Source organism: Tenrec ecaudatus, chromosome 7 (genome assembly GCF_050624435.1).
Source record: "Tenrec ecaudatus isolate mTenEca1 chromosome 7, mTenEca1.hap1, whole genome shotgun sequence".
Taxonomy (NCBI): domain Eukaryota; kingdom Metazoa; phylum Chordata; class Mammalia; order Afrosoricida; family Tenrecidae; genus Tenrec; species Tenrec ecaudatus.
Genome location: NC_134536.1, coordinates 64851476 through 64877264, shown reverse-complemented (window position 1 = coordinate 64877264; position 25789 = coordinate 64851476). Strand labels below are relative to the sequence as shown.

Here is a 25789-nt window from a genome sequence, read left to right as displayed (position 1 = left end):
AGAGGAGAGAGTGAAGATATTGATTAGCCTCCCTTTTGTGGGCACAGAGCAATGTTTCCAAATGAGCCCCCCCAGACCGATGGCATCAGCATCCCCGGGAAACACGGGAGATAGGCCCACCTTCCGCCCCCAAACCTCTGGGAATGGGGCCCAGCAGCCTGCATTTTAACAAGTCCTTCAGGTGACGCTGTGGAACTCAAATGGGATGTCTCGCCCTGAGCCCAGGTGGGGCAAGACCGTGCTCAGGACTCAAGCTACAGTCTTGGGTGCCCCTCCTGTGGCTCCCTCAATCCTACCCAAGGGTCAATGCTATGGCCAGTTACACTTCATTCAGGCGACAGAGATCAACATTTAAAATGTGCCAAGGATCCTTTTAAGCCTGGGCCTGGGACAAAATCCATAGCCAGATTTGGGATCCCCTGATGTTGTTTCAAGGGTGATGCCTCCAAAGCGCCCAGTGGATGACAGATAGCATTCATTCAAGATGCATAACCATCCAGCCACTGCTAGACTCAGTCAGGCGCTTTCCTCCCCTTTGCACAGTCCTTGACAACGCTCTACTCTTATCTAAGGAAATCCATCTCTCTCCTCTCTACTTGCCTAACCCCTTCCCCATTCAGAGGTTAAATAACTCATGTTGGGTTGTCCCACTCCAAAATGACAAAGCTAGGATTAGAATCAAATTCCAACTCCAGAGTGGCTGAATCAGCCATCTGGATGAAAATATTCATGGCTGGGGGGGGGGGGGGCGGGCAGTGTTGTTGCTGCTGTTAGTGGTGGTGCCGTCTAGTCGGTTTTGACCCTGCTCACAGCAGAACAAGCCGCCGGCGGCCATGCGCCATCCTCACCATCCATGTGGTTGAGCCACTGTTGCAGCCGCTGTGTCCATCCATCTTGTCAAGGGCCTTCCTTTTTCCCCTGACACCGCACCCCCTGCTCTACCAAGCATGTTGTCCTTTTCCAGAGACTGATCTCTCCTGATAACATATCCAAAGCACGCGAGACAAAGTCTCACCATCCTTGCTTCTAAGGACCATCCTGCGTGTGTTTCTGCCCAGACAGATTGGTGGCAGATTAGTGTTACCACTTCGGGGGGTATTTGAAATTTTAACAGAGGACTCCTGGATAGGCCATTTTTGAAACCTGCTTCCCCTGAATAAATCATTCAGGGTAGCTTGGTATACCTGAAGAAGGGAAAGGTCGATATTTCGAGGTAGTGAGATGTTTCCAACAAGCCTAAAATCACATCACATATATCTCCTACAGAGATTGGTGTGCCAAGTCAGAAGGGCATGAGTTTTCCCCTGAAGTGTCCCATGCTGACAATGAGCAGATTCCCGCTTCCTGCGTGGCACAGGAAAGTGCGTAGCTACTAACCAAAAGGACGGAGGTTTGAATCTACCCAGAAGCACCTGGCCGACGGCAGGAGTGGGGCGGGGTGGAGGCAGAAAGGCCTGGCAATCTGCTTTCAAAGGATCACAGTCATGAAATCCTGTGGAGCAGTTCTACCCAGTACACCTGGGGTCACCCACCAGGTGTTGGACTCAGTTTGATGGTAACGGACCCAGGGAGTAGACGCTGAGAGTGACGAGCAGGTGGGAGCCTAGTCACCTGGTTGGTGGTGGCCTGGGTGCCACGCTTCCTTAGAGACAGTGGAAATGACTGAGAATCTTCCTCCTGGAAGAAAATGCCAAAGGCATCCCTTACCCATGGGACCAGGTCTCTGATGGGCTGCCAGACAGGTGGATGGGGTACAGCCACATCCGTGTCGTGCAGGAGAGTGAGTCCCGTGGGCAAGGGCTGCAGGAAGGCAGGTCTCTGCTTGTCAGAGTTTGCTAACAAGAGTCGGATGGGTATTCTTGTAAAGCAGTGAGTCCCTCGGGGCAGAAGCACCACAGTAGAGCCTGATGTCCAGCGCGTCCATGTGTAGCAGATTCCACGCACTGATGCAGAGGTGTGTGAAACGACCCTCTGGTGCCAGTTCAACTCCTGGGAATCCTAAGGCCACTGAATGGTGAACTGAATCCAACATCAATATGGCACGGGGGTTTGATATTGAGCTATCATTTCAGCCCCCCCTTTTAAAAAGTCACTGAGTATCATTGATGGACATAGCTCGGTGGTAATGACCGTCTGGGTGTTTGCTTCTCAGTCATCAATTCAAGGGCGCACCCCTTTCAAGGAGTGCTGCTCGGACCGACCGGCGGTTCCCTTTTCATGCTAATAACTTGAAACCTCAAAATGGAACTGCTTCCTGGGCAAGGAGCTTGGGGACAGACTAAGCGGGCATGATCCGGCTGGAGTGTGGGGCGCGTGCAGGGCGTTTGGATTATTGGGCTTTTGGTGTTCCATTCGGCGCCCCCGAGCGAGGCCTCAGGGTCTGTGTGGCTGGTGTGACCGTGGTCTTCAGACCTCAAAGGATGCAAACCCGGGGAAGGATCACGGGGAAGGAAGGGATCCCTTCTGTTTGAGAGGAGAAGTGTCATTAGGGGAGGGAATGATAAGACATGAAACACCAGAGGGGCCCAGGCGGACAGAGCCTCCTTGAGGAAACCCCAGCAGCTGTGGGGGTCAGATGAAACGGAGAGAGCAGTTTCCTCTGCTCTCCCCTCTAGCCTGCCTTGTCCACACGAAGGCCGGGGCTCGCCCTCCTGCACGGCTCTGCTCACCTGTCATCGCGCGGTGGAGCGGTTCAAAGCCACCAGCTGCTGCGTGGCAGAGGGAGGAGAGCTCTGGTCCCATGAAGAGGTACGGTCTCCGAAACCCCCAGGGGCCATTCTACTCTCTCCTAAAGTGTGGCCGTCGACTCGGTGGCGGTGAGTGTGGCTTTTTGGTGACAGTCAGGGTGAGACGATCAGGTGGTTCGCTTCCTGGCTCAATGGGCAGTGACTGGAGCTTCAGCAGCTGCTCTGAGGGAGGGAGACATGTGAGTGTGCGTCTGTAAATCCACGTCTGTGAAGGGTACCCACCGTCGTCGAGTGGACTCCAGCTAGTAGTGGCCCCACGGGACAGTCCAGAACTGCCCCATAGAGTTTCTGAAGGAGACCCTATCGGAGGTGTGTGACTTGGGTTTGTTAACGGGTCGACAGGAGTCGCGAAGCTGTCAATCTTCATAGAAGCAGGTGGCCTCGTCTTTCACCCCAGGGGCAGCAGTGGATACAAACCCCTGACTCTGCGTAGCTACAGTGCCACCAGGCCCGTGGAAGCCCTGCAGGGAAATTCTGGTCTGTCCTGTGGGGTCACTGAGTTGGAATCCACTGGAGGGACACAGCAACAAACAGGGCCCAGGAGATGCCTGACTTTCCTGCCACCTGCCAGCTTGCTCTGCCATCCCTCCTCTGGAGGGGAGCAAGGGGGTGGGGAGGGTAAAGGTAAAACCATCCCCATGATTGGTGGGAAAATATCAGGACACTGGGCTGGAGGGAGGTGGCTGTGCAGGGAAGGGAGAGAGGGCGGGCAAGCTGCTTGTACAGGAAGATGGCGTTGGGCCAGCATGGGTGTCTCAGCCAGCCCCAAGCTTTCCCCTCCACTCTAGGAACTGCTTATTCTTCCCAGAGTCCAGCACCAGCTGCAGTTTTGTGAAGACCCTCAGCTTCAGTCCCTGCTTCACGGCCTGTGCCTGCTAGCTGAGCTGTCCCCACTGCCCCCCACCCCCAGGACTTGCCCACTGCCATTGAGTTTATTCTGTAGGACCGAGTAGAACGGCTTCTCAGGGTTTCGGAGACTAAATATGAAGGGGAACAGACAGCCTCGTTTTTGTCCCACAGAGTGTCTGGTGGGTTTGAACCACCAACCGTAAGTTTAGCAGCCCAGCGACTAAGCCATAGCACCACCAGGGCTCCATTCAGGTCTTGTAGCCTTCTGGAAATGGCTGTGTTGGGGGATGTTACCCAGAAGATGCCCAGGACCCAGACTTTCTTGGAGACTAATTACAGAGGAAGCTTTTACTTCAATAAAGAGTTACGGTCTCAGAAACCCACAGAAGCAGTTCTAATAGGTTTTAGTGGAGCTTCCCAAGCCTGTGTCTATAGGGTCGCTGAGTCAGAATTGACTCGACGGGATGGCAGTGTGTAATTACAGAGACATCTATATCCAGGCGTTTGCACAGTCATTGAATAGCACCAAAGTGTGAAACAATGGCAAGATTCCGAGGCTGATATTTGGACAGGATTTTTGTGTCTTGGAAGTTTCCATACTATCTAGCTTCCTCTGGGGCTTTGGGGGAGGGGTGGGAGCAGATTCTTTTTCTTTTAATGACAAGAGCAGCTGCCCTGTAATTTTTTACTCTGAATCTGACCTCTTTTTGTTGTTGTTAAGTAACGAGTGTTTCGTTCTTTACACCAGCCGTGTGGCATGGCTGGTCTGCACAGCTTGCTGTGTCTTTTACCAGGGATTGAGAGCCTCAGGTTGAAACCAGCCACGGCCTGTTCTCCGGTGGTCTCCACCAGTGGGCAGAGCAGCGGGAGCACTGGAGTCTGACCTCTGGACAGTGCTGGGGCCTTAGTATTTGCATCTGGGCACTTGGGGGGTCCTCCCCAGGGAGGCCATGTGGTTGGGGGCTCATTGGGAATGGTCTTGCCTTCTACGTAGGGGCCCTGAGTTCAATTCATGGCCAGTGCATCTTGTGCACAGCCACCACCCATCTGTCAGGAAGGCTTTGGTGCTGCTAGGATGCCGAATAGGTTCTACTGGAACTTCCAGATTGAGGAGACTAGGAAGAAAGACCTGGCAGTGTGTTTCTGAGAACCAGCCAGTGAGACCCGGATGGATGGCAACGGACTGCTCTGGCCAGTGCTGGCCTGTGCACAGGGTGGCCAGGCTTGGGGCGGGCTCCGTGGGTGGAGCCTCACAACTGCAGCCACATCTTGGTCCTCAGGCCGCTCTGTGCTTGAGCCAGGCATCAGAATCAGGGTCTGATCAGAACGAGAAACTGGCAGGCCACAGAGAGAGGTCCCCGGAGAGTCGCCGAGCTGCTGCGTGTGCAGGGGTGGGTGGGGGTAAGGGGGAGCACCCAGGAAAAGTGCAAGCTTTCTGAGGAGGTGGGCTGCTCCTCTGTCCACAGCCAGGGACCTGTTCTAACTGCCCTGAAGTCAGCTGCCGAGCACCTGAGCCGCCCTGAAGGACGAGGGTGCCCCCCTGTTTTTCCTGAATTAGGTGATGCGTACCCCCACCCCTGTCTGTGAACTTCGCTGTGGGGGTCTCCTCACATTCTCCTCGGGAACCCCCACAGCCGCGTTCTAATCCCGATTCTTAAGTGTGCTTGGCTCCTGTGTGGTCTCTGGGGGCCAGCCTCAAACACACACACACACACACACGCACGCGTGAATTTGGCGTCTCACTTATTAAATAGGCCAATGTCATGGTGAGGAAGGTGAGTGTGCTGAGAAAAGAACATAAGCCAACAAGCCACCTTGTTCAAGGCAGGAGGGGGTGATGATTGCCCAGGCTTGGGTTTGGTGTCCTGTTTCCCGCTCCTGTGCCAGCCTTGTCCTAACCTGAGAACCCAGTGGTGGGTCTCGGTGTGACGCCCTGTGTGGCCATGCATCAAGCTGCGGGGAGCCCAGCAGATGTACACAGATGAATATTTAAAGAGGAATGCAGAAGAATGAGCTTCCAAACATGTCACGTTCAATTATTAAACACCCATAATGGGATTCCGATCCAAATGCCCCTCGCCCGTCTTGCTAGTCCTTGGCAAGATGCCCAGTGATCCAGTGCGGCTGTGTTGTCCACAGCTGGCCGGCCAGGTGTGCTCTCTGCAGGCGACTAGCCACGCAGAGGGGCAATATAGATAGCCCGGTGCTTTCTCCGTGGGTGATGGTGACAACCCTTTTAAATCAAACCGATGGGTACAGTGACTCAGCATTGTTGACCGGGCCTGGAAGAGAAGTTGAGTGACGTTCAAGTGGTAGGAATTGGAGGGAGTAGAGGACCTGTCAGGAATCATGAGAGCTAGCCACAAAGTCAGCTGTTCCCACCCACCACCTGGTCCTCAGGAGAAAGAGGAGGCTTCTGCTCCTGTGAGGAGTTACAGTCTCGGAAATCCACAGGGGCAGTGCGACTCTGTCCTGTAGGGTCAGTATGAGTGGAGATTGACTCAGTGGTGGTGGTGGGGGTTGTTGTTGTTTAGCAGTGAGGTTTGTGGTACAGGCTGCAGGCATCTGATGATGAGAGTCGCTTAGGCCCCGGGGCGAATGTCCATTTCCCTTTGGAGATCACAGCTCTTCTGGCCCCTCTAGGACACCAGTGTCACTCTTTTACTCTTGGTGACAGTAAGTTGACCCGAGGTCTAGATGTGGAGTAGCATAAACTCTAATACCGACTCACTGCCATCAGCTGATTCCAACTCCTAGCCACCCTCTAGACAGAGTAGTGCTGCCCTGTGAGAGTTCCCGAGACTGCCAATCTTCACCGGAACAGCGAGCCTCCTCCTCCTCCCACAGAGTGGCTGGTGGGTTTGAACCACTGACCTCTGGTTAGCAGCTCAATGCGTAGTCCACTACACCCCCAGGGCTCCTAAACCCTCATAGACCAATCAGATCTCTTTCAAGGTCAGTGTGCCAGCGAGGGGGGATTCAGCTAGTATTTCTTTTATATTTTTATCCAGCATGACAGATAAGGACGTCCTTGGGCATCGGGATGAAAGTGTGCGATGTTGTTTTGTTGTTGTGCTGGGAGATTCCCCTCTCTGTGGGGCTGTCTGGGTCTCATGAAATGATCATGAATGCATCTGCCACACAGAAAATGCCGTGCGCTGACCTAAGATGCCCTCGGGTGGGGCGTCAGACTTGGGAAGGTCACCGGAGATGGAACAAGACTCCTGACGTCTCGCGTGAGGTCTGTGTGGGGTAACTAGCACGCGGAGGACAGACATCGAGTTTTAGTGAGTGCAGAAGCGGAAACCACAGGGTGAAATGCAATCGGCTCCAAGCCTCTGTGAGCACAGGAAGCCCATCAGAGTGGGGGTGTGGGGGGCGGCCTGGAGGCTGCAGGCTGGAGAAATGAGCTGTGAGGGAGCCAGTAACCTTGATTCCCTGCAGGACAAGCAGGAGGGTACAGGCGGGTGAGGACCTTTCCCACAGTTCAGTCACGGCCACCAGCCATGTGCTGGCCCCTCCCCATGTGCAGGGCAGTGCCCCGCCTCCTGAGAGGCTGCAGGGTACTGCAGGGCCCAGTGCCTGTACCTTAAAGGAAACTTTAATCAGAGGAGACATAACCAAAGTTTCCTGGCCCTGTCTCATGTGCCTCCAAACTGTGAGAGTAGCATTTTGCAGTGGTTTCTCTATGGGTGCCCACTACAGAGGCAGAGAACTCTGTTCTTAGAAAGTGGGAGAAACTCTGGATATATCAAGTGAACCTCCTTTCTGCTCTGCAGAGCTCCTCCGAGGCCGACTCCACAGGGGCGCAGTGGTCCTCACTGTCGCCTCCCGGGGAGGAGGGCCTCGTCTCATGAGGGCCCTGTGCATACAGATCGAAACCCTGCCAGGTGCTGGGCCAGCCTCCTCCACAGCTGTAGGCTGGACCCTGGGAACCATAGAGTTCTCCTTGATGTAGGGTATGTGACATCTCCCACGCTCACTGGGCCATGGGGTCCTTATTCGGGGGCAGAACGGAGATGGCAGTGGGGAATGGGGTGGTCAGGGAGGAGTGGGGAGTTATGGTGGGCTGTGGGATTGGCAGGGCCCAGGGGAGCAGTCTCCTTTGCTTTCAGTGGAGTCTTAGAGATGGCAGCGTTGGCCGATGCAGGCATCTGGGTGGGGCATGTCCTGGTGTCCGCAGGTCCCACTTCTGAAGCTGATGCAGGCCGCTCACTCTTGGGCTGACCTGCTTCCGAGCACCCTGCACTCCAGAAGACCTGCCACCCTCCTCTCCCCACATCCCCAACCCACCCCCAAACAAACAAGCAAACAAACAAACAAACAAACTCACTGCCATCCAGTCCATCCCAAGGGTGGACCTGCCCCGTGGGTTTCCAAGACGGTGCCTCTTTATGGAGGAGTCCTGGGGCGTCATCATGACTTATCGGGCTACCAACCTGAGGCCAACAGTTCAAAACCAACAGCCTCTCGGAGGGAGAAGGAGGGTGCCTTTCTACAACCGAGAAGAATTCCCATCTCGGAAACCCGCTGGGCCAGTTCTACCCCTGGGCTACAGTATGGTCACGGTGAGGCAGAATCGACGCGGTGGCAGCGACTTTGGTTTGGGTCACTCGTTATGGAAGCAGCAAGCCTCACCCTTCTCTGGCGGGGCGGCAGCCCACCGCAGAACCGCTGTGTCTCCCAGTGTCCAGGCGCCTTCCACGAACTTCCACTTGCTGGCCCCAGGGATGTCAGTGAAATGCGGCCCCCACGGGATTGTCCTTGACTGTCCTTTCTTCCAAGGGACCTACAGGTGAGCCGGCCTCCCCAGCCTCTCAGTGAGCAGCTGCGCCTATTCATGGCTTGCATCACCTGGGGCGTCCCTGGGAAGCGCACCAGGTAGTAACCTGCCACAGGTGCTTCTGATGCACTGAGCGGAGGTATCTCGGGACCAAGCAAGGCAGGTGGGCCCAGAAGGCGCTGCTCCTTCCTGTCTTTAAATCAAGAGCATGCATCGTGCCACAGTACTAACCCAGAGGTCAGCCGTTCAAAACCCTCAGCCAGTCCATGAGAGGAAGATGGGTCTTTCTACACCTATACAGAGGGTTGCTAAGCATCAGAATGGCCTGTGAGGGTCACATAAGAGCAAGCTTGTGCTGTGGACCTACACTGACTTCCTAAGATCATGGAGTGGGGAGTGAGGTGGACAGAGCAGCCACTGCTGCCCAGCTTCACGAGCCCCGGTGCTGGTCGCCCCCAGCCTGAGTGTGCCCGGCTCCCATGCTCTCCCCTAAGGTGCGCAGCCCCCTGCAGCGGGCTCTTCTTTGGGCTCCTCCTCCGACCCCTTCCACCTCTGTGCCTGCTCGCGGCCTCTTGTGGTTTCTTCCTGCTGCCTTTTCTCTGCGGTCCTCTGCCTTTATTCACCCAGCCACTCTGCCCACCACGACTCCGTCTCCGGACGGTGTTTCGATTTCGGACTTTCCAACGAAGCGAGCCGGAGTGCTCACTGGGCGACATATTGCCACAGTCAGGCAGAGCCCCGGCGATGTCTTGAGGTGCCCTTGGGTCCAGTCAGCGATGACCAGGGAGGAGATGGGGCCATAGCCCCGGACGGCACTCCTTATCAAATGGGTTCTGTTCTGACACAAAAGGGCTTAGTGCACAGTCCTGATCGCCAACCCTTCCCTTCTGGCTCCTCCCCACTCCTGCGCGTGCCAACGCACATCAAAGCCAGGCCCTCACAGAGTATACCATCCTCACTGGCCTGACTTCACGGGGAGCTCTTCCACACTAGAAGATTGGGGACCAACATCACTTATTTACATTACCTTCCAGACACTCCGTCCTCTGGTGCCTCACCAGATCTGGGGGCCTGCAGATGTTTGGATTCGGCTATTCTGTTACCCCACTACCCCACCTCTGGGTCTCTTCTCCCCCAGGCACTGTGAGTGCACTGGTCCGATGGAGACGGCATTCCTGTATTTCACTTCCTTCTTCAGAGCAGGCCAGTAAATGGTGTAGTTGTGGGGTTGTGACACGGAGGCTCGTACCCAGATACTAACGTCTGATCAGTAACCACGGTTGCCAGTCTTATCTCTCAAATGAGGTATAGGATTCGGTGGCTCATCTCTGTACAGCGTCTGGGGATAGGTCGTGTGATTGTGTCTATTGAGAGTATTGGAAGAAAGGATTGATCAAATTACCAGGTGTGTGAAGATGTCTGAATGCATATCTCTAGCCCAGGTCATTCTGCCTCCCACCATTCAGCGATGTGGGCATGCTGCTCAGGAGTGAGTTGTATTAGGGATGCCCTGTGGAGGACCTAGCATTAGTGGAGCGCTGGTTTCCAACCAGGTACTTAGCACAGCAGGGGGCCGAATTCACAGAACAAAGATGGAAGAGAATTAGACAAACCAACCAAGAAGCTCTTCAGAGACAAAGGAGCCAACATGCAGAAGGGAAATCAGGAGGAATCTGGCACAGCCCACCCAGACACCAAGGAAATGCTCACTAAGCAGGAGCCCCCACCCCCTTGACTTTGAATGGCTTCACCAAGCCGAGAGGCAGCCCAGGTGGCCCTTTTGCGCAAGTTGGTGAGCCCAGTGCACCAAGCCCTTTGCATTTGCAGCCTTGTGCACCAGATGCCATAAATGTCACATTTGTGTGCGACTGAGCACAAGGGATTCCAGGGGTGACTCTGGCCCCGGCGGCTGGTGCTGGCCTGAAGCTGAGCCTAGGGCAAAATTGCCCAGAGAGAGCCTGGGACCACAACCTGGCCCGAGAAAACCTGCTCATTATTGCAATTACACTGCTGTCAAACACGCCACCAGCCACTGGGGGCTCAGTGGAGGAGAAGTCCAGGGTCAAGGTTTCTGTTGGTCTGGGTTCCCTCCTGGGTTCTGTTTCTCTTGTGTGGCTTTTCCTCCTAGGTCCACTTCACAGGAGACAGGGGTTTTTCTCTTGGTTTTTAATAACTGAATTTCAATAATGGGGGTTCTGGTTTTTTTTTATAGAGAGAGATCAAAATGTTGACTATTTAGGATCAGCTGAAAATACCTTTATCTGTATGGCAGTTTATTTATTTTTAAGTGCTTCCATTTAAATTGCTTTCTCTGATTCTCACAGTGTCCTTGGAGGCAGGTAGGGGGCTTGAGGGCACAGATACAGGACCCAACACCTCAGCGCAGGCAGGGGTTGTATCTTCTGATCCCTAAGGTAGCTCTTTTCCTCACCAAACCATCCTGCTTCCCAAGGAAGGAGTCAAAGCCCAAGACATTGATAGAAAATTGGGATGCAACTATGTTTAGAGGCTAAACACAGTCCACAGACAACATAACTTGTGAGGTAGGGTGGGGGGAGAGAGAATTATCCCTGGGAAATCCATAAAACTAGACACCAGAAAGGGGGTAAGACACAGGAGGGAGTGGGTAAGGGAAGGAGGGACCGGGTCCTTCTCAAGAGTCGGCAGATCAGGGGCCTGGACACATGGCCTCTGCTGTCTCTCTGCAGAGTGAAAAAGGACCCGTTGACCCTGCACTGCGGACACCTAAAAGACAAATAACCATTTCAGAGATACTGTTGAGATGGGCAGGGGCTCATGTGTAGAGATGGAGCTGAAATGGGAGACAAGCTATCCCATCAGCATATCTGTCTGGGCGAGTAAAGCTCAGGAAAACAGACCATGGCATATATATTTACATATACTATATGTCTCGTGCACCAGAGTGGGCAAGGCAAGGTGGAAACCTAGGAAAATAAAAGCTGGCACTAAAAGTATTAGTTATATTTTTGAATTAAAAAAACCCACTGCTAATAAGTTGATTCTGACTCAGAGCAACCCTACGGGAAAAAGAAGTACTGCTCTTAGGGTGTCTTGGATTATAAGTCTCTATGGGAGCTGACAGCCTCATCCTGCTCCTGAGGAGTGACTGGTGGGTTTGAACCTCTGACCTTTCCATTATCAGCCCAACACTGAACCCACTGTGCCACCAGAGCGCCTTATTTTGGGAGCATCTCGTATGAAAATGTGAAGCAGTCATTAAAAGATAGATTGACTAGCAAAGGAACAACAGGACAAATGACCTAGATCACGACTAAGGATATCTTCCTCTCGCAGAGTAGTTGATCATGTCTTCCATTTTTGGGAAGTTCTGGATAGTGAGGTGGTGAGAGGAATCCAACTTTGACCATCTTCTGATGAGCGCAGAGTCAAGATGCCTGGGGTGTGAATGGAGAGGGAAATGACCTTGGGCTGGGCCGTGGCGGAGCGAAAGAATGTAGCTATGATAGGTCATATACCCTAGATTTTAAGAAAGCAGATGGGTTCTTTAAGTTCTCAGAAAAGGTAGACTTGGTCCCACCACCAGAGGCTTAGTGCAGTTGGTGGTTGGCTGTGTGTGTGTGGGGGGGGGTTCTTTTGTCTTAAAGGAAATTAGGGGTTGAATCCCTGAGGAGACCCCCACATCGATTAGGAGTTGGGCTGCTAACCACAAGACCAGCGGTTCAAAACCACCAGCGGCTCCGCAAGACAAAGATGAGGCTCTCTATGCCCGTAAAGAGTTAGTTTCAGAAACACACAGGAGCAGTCCTGTCCTGTTCTATAGGGTCGCTCTGAGTCAGAATTGACTTGATAGCCGTGAATTTGAAGATTGTTTTCAGTGATGGAAGAAGTCAGAGTAGGTAGCCGTGTTTAGAGCAAGTGGTGTGTGTGTGTGTGTGTGTGTGTGTGTGTGAGAGAGAGAGAGAGAGAGAGAGAGAGAGAGAGAGAGAGAGAGAGAGAGAGAGAAATCCAAAGGGGGTGAGAAGGCAAGAGGGGCCACTTTTCTTTGGCTCTCCTTGTCTTCATAAAGAGAATGTTCTCTAAACTTGAAAGAATAAGGAGAACACCATAAAGAAGGCCATATGATTTGCAAGGCAGCTAGAGCCAAACCAAAAGCCATGCCCAACTCACTCCATGGGGTCCATATTGACTCTGAGTGAGGGACCCTGCAGGACATGGTAGCACTGCCCCCGTGCGTTTCTGAGCCTGGAACACTTTGAGAGCAGACACCTCATTTTTCTGCCTCAGAGAGGCAGGTGGCTTGGAACGGCTGGCTTTGCATGTAAGCCCTCTACCACCAGAGCTCCGTAGGTAAAGATCAGCACCTGTTATTCTAAGTGACTCTGCATCCCTAAGCTCCCCAGAAGAACTCTGTCCCTAACTTGAGATTTGTTCGAGTTTGGCAAATAGACGAGGACTCAGAAAGGTCAGAGATGGACGGATGCTGGCCACTGTTTCAAAGTTGGGGAAAGGTTTCTAATTTCTGAAACCTTACAGCCAGGAAACCCAGTGGCTTCCCTTCAGAGGTCCTTGAAGGTGTCATTCAATACGTGGTAGGTGAGTACTTAGGGGGAATGGTTTTTAGTAGACCAGAAACCCAGGGTGAAGGAGGCGGCAGCATGGCAGAATTCAAAAGATCAGGATTGGTGTGGAGTAGTCGCAGGCCTGCCTGGCTCCTGGCTCCACGGTGTGTGGGCTGGGAGGGCTGAGGGAAACCACATGACCTCTTTGAGTCGTTCAAATAAAATGGAAAAAAGAGGAACTGGTGGCCCCTTCCTAAGCTTGCAGGGAGAATGAAACGGCACCACTGCCTGAAAGCTTCAAGCCTGGTGCCGAAGCGATGGCCAACGACTGTTTCTCTTTTGACGAAGCAAAGACTTAACCCCGGCGTGTGACTGCTAGGCAAAGCATGCGTTCTTCGGTGGCAAAGTCAAGGTAGAAGATTCTCTGTGAGGGAGGGCAGAGTGGCACTGTGCAAACTGCCCCTGGGGACCAGCGGTGAGAACTGGGAGTTTAAGAGTAAGGGCTTTCTAAAAGCAGGTAGATGGCTGAGCTTAGGAAATGAGCTGACTAGTGCGGAGAGCCCCCAGAGCACGAGTACAATCTGTGGAAGCAGCAGACAGGTGGAGCTGGTTCAGTTTTCCACCAATCAGAGCTGCCCAGGATTGAGATCTGTGGGCTGCCCCAGGCAGAACCACCCAAACCAAACCTGGGTCCTCCTCAGAGGGACCCTACAGAGCAAAACTGCCTCGGAGTTTCCAAGTTAGAAATCTTAACAGAAGTGGACCCGCACCTTTCTCTTGCCCCACAGCACCAAACTCCAAAAACCCAGCCTGCTGCCTGCCTTCCAGCTGGTTCCGACTCAGAGAGACCCTCCGTGGGGCTCTGAGGCTGTGCATCTGGCGGGAGCAGACCAACCCATGCTTCTCCCTCAGAGCTGCTGGCAGGTTTGAACCTCCGACATGCTGGTGGCTAGCAGCCCAACACGTATCCCATCATGCCACCGGGCTCTCCAATTATATGTCGTTCTCGCTGGGCTTCCAGGAAAGTCTGTGCAAGGGAGAAATATCAGTTTGGTGTGAATCACTCTCGGGTGTGTGGTTGCCTGATGGATCTCGCTGTTGCAGGGAGTAGTTGCGTTTCCCTGAAGTCCACTCTTGGAAACCCAAGTAGGAACTTGAGCTTGGTGAGTTCAATGGAGGCAGGCTGGCCTCACCTGTGAAGCATCCTCTCTGTCAAAAGGTCTGTGACTCTGGAGGCTTCAAGACAAAGACGAATATTATCCCACAGTAGTCAGTTATTCTTTTTTTTTTAATCTTTATTGGGATAGAAAGCCTCATCTTTCTTCCACAGGGTGGCTGGTGATTCTGAACTACTGACTTTGTGGTTAGCAGCCCAGCATGGAACCACCACGCCACCTGTAGTCAGTTATCTTCATTCTGTAGGCTTGAAGGAAAAGGCAGTAATAATAATACTTTTAAAAATCCTGCCAGAGTGGAGTAGTATGGGCATGGAAGCCTGTGTTTAAACAGGCATATTCTCGGGCAAGTTATTGAATGGATCTAAACTGCTGCTATTCTACCCAGAGGTGCGTTTCAAGAACAGCGACTATCAACTTCCAAGATATCGGCCACTGAAAATTCAGCGGGGCCAAGTTCTGTGTGGACACCTGCACGGTTGTCTCGAGTCCTGAGCGACTTGATGGCAACTGGTTAAAGAACCAAACCAAACCCGCGTCCGTGTGATGATTTGTACAGATTAATGAGGCCTGCTGAGCACAGTGCCTAAGGAAGTGCTTACACCATGTTAACCATTATTAGTACCATGTCTTATTATGACATCAAACGGGGGCTTGAAGTAGCAAATCATATAATGCAGTAGGCGCTGTAAGGAAACACATAACTTTCTACTGGAAAAATTTGAAGACTGGGGAGAGGCAGACACCAAGAACCAAGGTGAGGAGGCTTTAGCATCCGTAGGTGGAAGCTGGGCCTGCCTGTGACCCGGCATGAAATGTGACAGTGTAAGAAAATGTCCCCGGCAGGGTCCAGTCTAACATGGATGGTTGTCAGGTGAGCGAGCGGTCACCAGCAGCCGGAGAGTGCGCTGAGATAGCCCGAGCTGGTGCAAGATTGCCAGAGGGGCCGTGAATATCCACGTAAGCTTTGTTAGCTCAGTGTCCTGGCCAGGTAGTCCTTAGCGCAGCGCTTCTCAACCTTCCTAAGGCCACAGGTTGAGAACCGCTGCCTTGGAGTCTCTTGGCTACTGCTCAAGGTAGTCTCTGGAGTTGATACGGGGAGAGAAATGGAGCCAGAGGGCCTGGCAGCAGCGTGAGTGTGGGACAGCACACTCGTCGGGGTCACTTGCTCAATTCCTTTCCTCCTCATGTTCCAGGGGGTGGTTGGTGACTACTGATGATCTGATCATTACGGCGGAGCACCTGAGGCTCAGGGTGATGCAATGCCGGCCCCCACTGGGAGACCAGGCTGGACTGGGTGGCCTCCCAAGTTCCCTTCAAGCTTGTTTCATTGATCTGAGCTCACTGAGCCAACGTGTGGTCTCTCAGGTTCACACCAATGGGACGCAGAGAGTCAGGCTTGTGCCACTGGGCAGACCAGGTTGTGGGATGTTTGGGTTTTTCAGTTTCCCTCTAGATGAAGATGTAAGTTGAATTTATCCAGCTTAAATTTATCCGAGAGCTTTGTGATGATCGGGGAACTCTCTCAGGAAACCTGAACATCTGACCCTGTCAAAGGGGGAAGATCACCTTCGTCTGAATCGGGGGCTTGGCTGGGAGGCTAGATCCCCGGCTGCAGAAAATAGGCCAGGAGTCCACCTCTTCCTCTGACGGCAGAAGCAGCTGCTGAGGGCCTTGGTGAGCACACGGTCAAAGCTGGTCTCTGACCAAGCACTAAGAGCCAAGCCCTTCCCTGCTTGGCCTGGCAGAGCTCAGGGTGCGTCTGAAAGAGGAGGCTGCTCTCCAGGGACCTGAGCCCAGATTTCTGGAACCCAGCTGCACAGTTACAAGAGAAGCAGAACTCAAGTCACCCCAAAAAGTTCCTACCGGGCAGTTTTCTAGTGAGCTTTTCAATTCTACCAAAGACGAGCTCCCAATCTGCTTCCAGAAAGAGAGAGCCCAAACCACAAAGCAAAACTAACAAACTCAAACCCAAACATGGTGCTTCAATAAAAAAGAACTCTGTGGCAAACACCATCTTGGTGAATTCTAAACCTGCAGGCAGAGCCCTCGCTGGTTCTAAGTCTCCTGATTTCTGTGCGGCTTCGCTTGCCTATGACTAGGTCATCATTTTCCTCTCTTGTCCATGGCTAGGCCACTCCTGTCCTTCCCTCTTTAATCCAACGTTGCAAAGGAAAGGAGAACAATGAGCTTTGTCCTCCATGGGGCCTCATCCCTCACGCATTCCTTCTTCCAGGGCAGCAGTGGGTCATTCTGTCATACAGGCATCTGGCGCTGTGGCTTCTGGTTCTTCCTTTGGAAGATCATCCTGCCATTTAATGAGTCAAGCAGATTGTTTACCAGCCTCATTTTTAAATAAAACACACATAGCACTGTTTATGATTTCCACCGTTTAAACAGCAGTTGAGCTTAAAAGGATTTACTCACTTAAATGGTCCAAACACTTGGTTCCGAGCAGCCTGGCTGCTTTGGCCTGAGTTAGAGAATGGCTGGCCTTGGAGAAAGAAGAGGGTGCCGTAGGAATCGAAGTAGAGGCTTCTCTGGATGGTGGGCTTCAAGGCTGCCTAGACAGCCCTCTGCTACCCTGGGGACAGGGTGGCGAGCGTGAGACGCAGCACGTAGTCACTCAGAGTAAAGCATGTCCCCTGCTAGCTCAAAGACACCAGCTTCTAGCTCAAAGACAGCAAACCTATGGACGAAAGTCTCTCTTTTCTTCTTCACCTTGTCAAAGGAGCATCCTCCCCACCAAATGAATTCAAACATATGCAGTGTTCCTGGGACATCAGGTACATTAGGTCACAAGCTTAATGAGCTGCCTGGTGCACATTACTCGCCGTAACTGTGAGCTCCATTTTCCAGTTAGAGAAGCCAAGGCTGAGATTTGCAGAAGAATTCACTGCTCATGGAGACATTGAGTCTGCAGTCAGACTCCCATCTTGCCATTCCAAATCCCACTTGGTTTCCATCGCCTCCTTTGTCTTTCATGTGCACTGACCTAGGGACCTGCTGCAAGTCGTGTCTAAACTCCAAGGCTCAGCTGGTCTGAAACCTTGCCTCTCCAGGGTAGGGCTAGGAGCAGGTGTTCAGGTGGGAACCACTCAGAGCCTCTTAAGTCATTCTTTGAGGTAACTGCCCATGGGTAGAGCAGACTCTGAACCCTTCAAATCCTGATCAACCCTGCCCAATGCCTCTTCATCCTCCTTTGCTTCATTCATGGGTACGCTCATGATTTTCTGTGAGCTGGCCTGACTGACAAGATCAACGTGCTACAGCCTAGAGGGCCTGTCTCTATGGCAAGTGATATTTTTGCACGTGGAGCTCCAATGTCTGAGCTGTTAGCTGGGTGCTATAATCAGAGAGGAGTCCCTGGGTGGTATGATCAAACGTTTAACACCTCGGCTGCTAATCAAAAGGTTGCATGTTCGAGTCCACCCTGGGGCACCTTAGAGGAGAGGCCTGGGATCTATTCCCAGAATATCAGCCATTGGAAACCACATGGCACGCAGTTTGCCTCGGACACACACAAGGTCCCCATGAGTTGGAACAACTTGACAGCCATTGGTCTGGCATTTGTGAAAAGTTGGGAGAATTATTTTTGTCCTGCTTTTCAAATTATTCCTGCCATGAAAGGGGTTGCTAATATCGTGTTGCTGTTCCATTGCTGCAAATGTCTTTGCCCAGAGAAGAAAGATTTCAGCCCAAGGGGTTCTTCATTAAATATTGCCTGATGCTGGATCACCACTCAGAAGGCAGCAGTGAGTTCCATTAAAAGGTGAACTTTACTCTTGAAGCTGACAGCTGATTAATGTGTTAATTAGAAGCAACCCCCACCCCTCCAAGCCCCCACCGCCCAGTTACCAGGAATCGTCTTTTAAGCCCTGCAGAATGTATATATTGTGCCCCTGTGGGTAACCTCATGGCATACTTTGACTTTGACTATGGACGTTTATATAAAAATAAAGCTTCAGTTGCCAACATGAATAGCGTGCTTGCTTTCCAGGGGAAATGCAAGATGGAAAGAGTTATAGGAACCAGAAGTCCTGCTTTTTGGTTTGCTAATATCAAGAGTGAGCAGTATTTCTGCCGAGGCAGGGCCTTTTGAGTGGTTCAGCGGTGTAGCTTGCCACGCATTTATTTCACAGGAAAGGAGTGTATGCACCAGGCCACTGAGCTGATAAGTACAACCCTGGCAGTGAGCCACCAAAATAGACTGATGCCAAATGGACGAAAATAAATGTTCATTTTGTTGTGTAGAATTGGACACCTCCCAGGAAGGTGAATTGCATCTCTTTTGAGGACTGGCACTGTAGGGTGAATGGACTCCTCATTTGTTTATCTTCTGTGTGATCTTTTTGTCTCTGGTGATTCATGACGTATTTGCGATATAGAGCACGTCAGCTGTCCCGTTTCCCGGTGGTGCATTAGCCGATGGTTCAGTCCCCTAGTGGCCTCGGCTCTGTCAAATCTGGGCCTGTTGTGCAGGGAAGGGGAACCAGAGAGGCTAGAATCCTACAGCAACAAAGCTGGGGTGGACTGAGGGGGGAACCATGCCAGAACCCCGGGAGTTGAGCCCTGTACTTGTTCATATTTCTCTGTTAATTATATACTGTTTCCAGTTCTGTCTATTCAGTTATCTAGCCATTTTCAATGACACACACATATATAATTGAATATGGTAAAAGATTCTACGGGGGGAAAAAGGACAAATATCCCCATACCACCACAATTCAGAAAACCACAGTTTATGAGACACACATTATATATTCCATGGGTATGCATATGTTATTTTATTAAAGTGAGAGGCATACAGTATATCTTTGTACCCAACTATCACATCTTAAGCAATCAGCCCGGTCTCTTTAAGTGAAACCTTTAATTACCATGAGGATGTCATCAGCAAAGATGTAGAATGAGCGATGGTGCTGGGTTTTATTGCCTCACATGATAGAGCCATTTGGGCCATCAATTCATTGACCTCATCTTCAATAATGTGTCCTGTAAGACGGATTTGATGCATTATTTCTTAAGTGGCATTTTTTTCTCTAATGATTTTTTTTCTTCATCAGAAAGATGACTTTCCTGTATTTTCAGATCAGCATTCTCCAGTGAGATATAGTAAGGCAAGGAGACACAAATGCACAAAGCACACAACACAAGATAGTCACACACGGTCACACAAGTAAAGAAACACTTTGGCATGTTAAAAATCAATTAGCTAACCATTAGATTGGGCTCTCACTGAAAGAGAATTTGGCCTCCAACTTTGATGCCTGTAATTCTTCTTGTGTAAAAAGAGATAAAAGGTAGTGGAGAGTTTTGTTTGTTCACTGAGAGAGATCTAAGAGCCTTCCTTATTCACCAATGAGTTATTGGAGAACATTTAAGTTATCTTTGGTGTGTGTTTTTTACTCCACTTGAAAATATTTATCTAGCTGAAGAAACAGAGAAATCCTTTAGAGGCAAATAGTCCAATCTAGCATTTAAAAAACCAATTGAGTTCAGAAAACCCTTCCCCCTTATGGTTAAAAAAAAAATCCAAAGGAAATAGACCAGGGAATTTGGTGTGTTCTTTTAATTATTTTAATGCATTGGTATTGACATGGAGTCGATTCTGCGTCACGGTGACCCTATAAGACGGACTAGAACTGCCCTGTGGGTTTCCAAGTCTGGGCATCTTTACCGGAGTAGAAAGCCTCCTCTTCCGCCCATGGACCTCAATGAGAGTGTTCTCTGATTCATGATGCACACCCCAGACCCAACCCATTGTTGAGAGACTCACAGCTCAGAGAGAGCTTACAGGACAGCATCGAACTGACCAACGGGACGGGGTTCCCGCGGCTAGACACCTTTACGGGAGCAGACTGCCGCATCTTGCTCCTGCGGAGCGGCTGGTGGGTTTGAACCATGCACATTTTGGGTAAAGAGCTCAGCTGCTCTTTCACCCCTGGGCTCATGATTAAAGGAACTATATTTGATCTTTACTTCAAATAGAAAATTTACATTCCAAGGTTTCTCTAGGTGCCGAATATGGAAAGAGATGCATATGGTTGTATTTTTAAGTGGAATTCAAATGCCCCATCATTGTCAACTAAAATGATCACACACAAAAATGATCAGGTTTTTAAAATAGCTTAAGTGTGTCCTGTTTGCACAACTAGCCTGTTTCATCGTTATCTAGTGAAGAATGCTCAGGGGCTGGTGGGTGCTGTTTGTCTTCTCACCAGAGGTGATTCTGCCCTTGTTTGTACGCCGCATATCCTCAGTGTGATCAGAAAAGCTCACTTTCATTGTCACCTGACACAGCGCAAACAGAGGTGGGACCATGCGGTGCAGCACAGAACTGCAGTGGCTTCCTGTTCTTTCAGGGACTCCCACGGTTTGGATCCCTAAATTCTGGAAATGCCTCTCTCATCATCAAAGACCATTCTGTAGCCAGCCTGCTCTCTTCGCATATTTGGCAGGAAGTATTTTGATGTGAGACCAAACCAAAAATGAACGTATGCCCAGAAGTGTCCCATCTCATGCCATCACGTTTATTACCTTGAACATCAGTGGGGAAAAAAGAGGTGAGCAGCAGAGTGCAGCTTTAGCTGCGGGGGCACATCTGCCACGCGTGTGTGAGCCCGCCATGGCTTACCGGCCGACCAGCGCTGTTCATAGTCAAGGAAAGCTGAGAGCTCGACGACATGAGTAATCAAGTGCCCGGCATATGTTGTTTGTGCATTGTTTATGTGACCAATCATTATTAAAATGTATCATCTCTTAATGCGACCAGTTTACAATAGCTAAACGCACGCACACGCACTAGCAGACATCCTCCACCGAAACAGGGTTCCACGAAGGATGCTGTGGAGTGCGTGCTCGAGTGGGGGCACACTCAGATTCAGTAAGCTCTCGATTGCACTGGGCTTCAGAATTGGCCCTCTCTCCTGCTGTATGCTTTGAATGCTGAGAAAATGACCAACAGGAAAAAAATATATTGTGTGTGTAAAATTCTGTCAGAAAAGGCACTGAAGGAACGATTGGAAATTTTGACATCTGTTTATCTGTTTATAGCTGTGGCGAGATTACTCATATTAATTCTTGTTTAAAATGCCATATGAAGGAAAGACATTTGTGCAAACAAGAGTCATATTTGAATTGTAGATCATGTCTTCACCATCTGTGAGAGCTGATGGTGTTGCAAAATTAATGTGTTAATGAAATCACAATAATTTCTCCCAAGTAATGGGTGCTGAGCCTGAGCTGACTATTTTCTGAACTTTGATGTCTAGTGAGTTCCAATTGGGAAAAGCTCTCAGCCTTTAATTAGTTCTGCCGCCCAACTTTAAAATAAATTTGGTGATGTCTTTCTTTTGCCAGGAGTAGACTTGAAGGGGGAGGGGAAGGCCAGGACAACTTTTAGAAAATATTCTCTGGTTTTTGAAAAGTTGTTAAATAAGACCGCCTGCCAAGAAATGTCACCGAAAATCCTGACGACTAAAAGAGAGTGGGCAAACAGCTCAAAAAGAAAGAAAGAAAAAAGAATTCTAGCATCACAGCTTGGCCATAGCTAAACCTCACATGGACCTCCTGACTATTCCGTGTTTGTCCGTGGAAGCCAGGGAGAAAGGGTGTTCTGGCTAACATAGCACATCTTCCCAACTGCATTCTCGAACACAGTCAGTAGCCTAAGGTGACTCCGCTGAGGAGCATTTGAAAGGGCTTGTGTGTCAAGCCCATTGAACTTTCTGGAAAATCCTTTCCTCCAAAGCTCCTAGAGATTCACATGTACAGTGAGCCTCTTTGACAAATGAGAAGGGATGGCAGGTGTGTGCAGTCATTCTAATTTGGGGTGGGGGTGGGGGTGGGAGAGGGGCTCAGACCCACCTGTGAAGTCAGACTTAGAGAGCACACTTTCTTTTTCAACAGCAAAGAAACACTCGAAAGGAAAGAACAGGAATCTGTGATGGGTGCTGTTGTAAGGAGGCAATATTTGTGAAGCAAGCCTCATTTTACTGACATTGTGGAATCTTACCTTTTAGAAGGAAACGATCAGCCGGTTTGAAACGTGGTGGTAGCGTTTGAAAGAACCTTTATGTGAAACATGAACCGCCCTCTACCCAAGGAAGCTGCTCCTCTTACGTGTTGTGGTGTTTTTGTTTTATTGCTGTTGCAGGTATGTGACTGGTGTAAGCACATAAGACACACGAAAGAATATCTGGACTTTGGGGACGGGGAACGAAGGCTTCAGTTCTGCAGCGCCAAATGCCTCAATCAGTACAAAATGGACATTTTCTACAAAGAGACCCAGGCCAACCTGCCAGCCGGGCTGTGCGGCACACTACACCCTCCCCTGGAAAACAAAGCAGAAGGCCCCGGGGTGCAGCTGCTCACTCCAGACTCCTGGAATATCCCGCTAACAGATGCTCGGAGGAAGGCCCCCTCCCCGGGAGCTGCAGCTGGCCAAAGCCAGGGCCCTGGCCCGTCCGCGTCCACCACCGTCTCGCCATCCGACACTGCCAACTGCTCGGTCACCAAAATCCCCACGCCGGTGCCCAAGGCCGTCCCCATCGGCGAGAGCCCAAACCTCCCTCCGGTCTCTGTGCAGCCCCCCGCGAGCATCGGGCCCCCCCTCGGCGTCCCGCCGCGCAGCCCGCCCATGGTGATGACCAACCGCGGGCCCGTGCCGCTGCCCATCTTCATGGAACAGCAGATCATGCAGCAGATCCGCCCGCCCTTCATCCGGGGGCCGCCGCACCACGCCTCCAGCCCCAACAGCCCCCTGCCCAACGCCATGCTCCCCGGCCTCGGGCCCCCGCCCGGAGGGCCCCGGAACATGGGCCCCACGTCTAGCCCCATGCACCGGCCGCTGCTGTCTCCCCACATTCACCCCCCGAGCACGCCCACCATGCCCGGGAACCCCCCTGGCCTGCTGCCCCCGCCGCCCCCGGGCGCCCCCTTGCCCAGCCTCCCCTTCCCTCCGGTGAGCATGATGCCAAATGGCCCCCCGATGCCCGTGCCCCAGATGATGAACTTCGGGCTGCCGTCGCTCGCCCCGCTGGTGCCGCCGCCCACCCTGCTCGTGCCATACCCGGTCATCGTGCCCTTGCCCGTGCCCATCCCTATCCCCATCCCCATCCCCCACGTCAATGATTCCAAGCCCCCCAACGGATTCTCCAGCAACGGGGAGAGCTTCATTCCCAGCGGCCCCGGCGACTCGTCGGCGGCGGGAGGGAAGCCGGGCGGACACTCGCTGTCCCCCCGGAACTCCAAGCAGGGCTCCTGCAAGTCCGCGGACTCGTCGCCCGGCTGCTCGGGTCAGGCCCTGAGCCTGGCGCCCGCGGGCGCGGAGCTGGGCCGCGGCGAGGTGGTGGACCTGACGCGGCGCGCCGGCAGCCCCCTGGGCGCGGGCGGCCCGCTCGGCTTCCCCGGTGTGCTGCAGGGCCCGCAGGACGGCGTCATCGACCTGACGGTGGGCCACCGCGCCCGGCTGCACAACGTGATCCACCGCGCGCTGCACGCGCAGGTCAAGGCGGAGCGCGAGCCGGGCGCCGCCGAGCGCAGGACCTGCGGCGGCTGCAGGGACGGCCACTGCAGCCCGCCCGCCGCCGGCGACCCGGGCCCCGGCGCCCCCGCGGGCCCCGAGCCCGCCGCCGCCTGCAATGTCATCGTGAACGGCACGCGCGGCGCGGCCGCCGAGGGCGCCAAGGGCGCGGAGCCACCGCCCGAGCAGCCCCCGCCGCCGCCCCCGCCGCCGCCCGCGCCCCCCAAGAAGCTCGTGTCCCCGGACGAGCCGGCGGTGAGCGAGCTGGAATCGGTCAAGGAGAACAACTGTGCTTCCAACTGCCACCTGGACGGGGAGGTGGCCAAAAAGCTGATAGGGGAGGAGGCCCTGGCGGGGGGCGACAAGTCAGACCCGAACCTTAATAACCCCGCGGACGAGGACCACGCGTACGCTCTGCGGATGCTGCCCAAGACGGGCTGCGTGATCCAGCCTGTGCCCAAACCCGCCGAGAAGACGGCTCTGGCGCCGTGCATCATCTCCTCGCCCATGCTCAGCGCCGGGCCCGAGGACTTGGAGCCGCCACTCAAAAGGAGGTGCCTGCGAATTCGAAATCAGAATAAGTAAAAGGTTTGTATGTCCCCCGGGGTCCTCGTCTCCTCGAGTCTCCCAAGGTCGTTCTATCGGGCATCACAACACCAGCTGTGTTCCGCAATAGGTCGTGGTGTGTGTTCACTTGCGGTCACATTTTTGGTCCGACGTCTGTGAGGCTTAACGATGGTTAGGTAGCATCTGCCCCCATTTTACAGTGGGGGAAACCGTCACAGCCTGTGAAAGCCTCTCCCAGAGGCCCTCACTCACTGGGCAAGCCCATTCTGGAGCCTGGCTTAAAACACCCGATCCTTGATGACATCTCTTGTTGTTGCCCCTGTTCCGGTCTTCTGTGTAATTCACCCTGGCTAGGAAGATGGCAGATGTGGGGGCGAAGGTGCATCCCCCGGGGCAAGGCGAGCTCAGCCTCGAGGTTGCAGGGCTGTGCGCAAAGTTTCCACTAAGCCATCAACTGGGCCACTTTCCAGAACGGTGACCTGGCCAGCCAAATGTCCCAACTCATTCAATCTTCTCTATGATGCAGGGAGCCCATTTGGGAGATGAGAAGAAAAACGAATCTTGTATGCTTAGGCCAACAGTACCCAGACCACCAAGGCCTGCTTGCTTAGCCAGCTGTTGGAGAAATGGTCTGTGGCCCCTCCCTGCACCACCCTTTCCCCCCACCGCACGTGAGCTCTGCCCTCAGCCACCAACTCCCATTCCCCAGGACAGGCCCATGTCTCAATGACTAGCGTTCCTTTGCCCCCTTCTTGGCCTGAGCAGCTCAGTGGACTGCTGATAACCTCGCAGACAGGGAGGGGCTTTGACAGGGGAAAGGGCTGCCTGGCTGAACTCGGTAACCTCGTGGTGGGGTTCCTTCTGATTCCACAATTCCAGTGAAGGGCAGGGGAACCAGCGTATTTGGCATGAGGCGTGACCTCATTTGGGCCTCCTGCGAATCCTACCGGATCAGGCAGCATCTTCCTCTAACAAACAGGAAGGTGAGACTTAGAAATATTGACCAAACCAGAACTGGTAAGTGGGGGAGCCCCTGTTTAATTCAGACCAGTCAGATACAGAGCTCGAGCTATCTCATCATTCGCGATGAGCAGCAAACATCTCTTGGCCAGGTGAGTTCATTTGCTGTTTGCAGAGAGGAAAATACTCAAGACAACCACGTCTCCACCCTAGGAGGAAGAAGGTCTGGGATGTAGGAAGTGAACCTGTTAATACTTGCATATGCAAGCCCTTTTCCAAATGGTTTTTAGTAGCATCTGTTTTGATCACTGCAAACAGTAGTGTCTTCATGGTACAGATGAGGAAACTGAGGTACAGAGAGACTAAGGCACGTGCCCCAGATCACCAAGTTAGTAAGTAGGGAGGTCATGATTCCAACTCAGGCTGTCTGATCCCAGAAGCATATGTCTTTTATCAACCATTATAGATGACTAGACTAAGGTAGAAGTCTCTTTCTTGTCCTACTTGAAGAAATTCTTTCATCCTCAATTGTCTGGATGCAAAGTCCCTAGGGAAAATTAAGCCTGCCGGCAAACTTCCCTACATTTGCAGAAAATGTTCAATTCTTGGTTTTCCAGTAGCAGCGTCGACAAGCCTAGGAT

At 52.4% G+C, this 25789-nt stretch overlaps 1 protein-coding gene across 3 annotated transcripts in view; it reads left to right on the top strand.

The window, feature by feature from the left end:
• The window catches only part of SOBP (sine oculis binding protein homolog), a 204583-nt gene that overhangs the window by 159538 nt on the left and 19256 nt on the right, over window positions 1-25789 (top strand). For 2 of the 3 annotated variants that reach the window (XM_075554702.1, XM_075554700.1), the window contains one exon: window positions 22254-24209. In XM_075554702.1, coding sequence (XP_075410817.1) covers window positions 22254-24206 — 1953 coding nt within the window. In that variant the 3' untranslated portion in view covers window positions 24207-24209. Of the gene's footprint in view, window positions 1-22253; window positions 24297-25789 lie in introns of those variants that run through there. The other variant, XM_075554701.1, reaches the window with a different exon arrangement.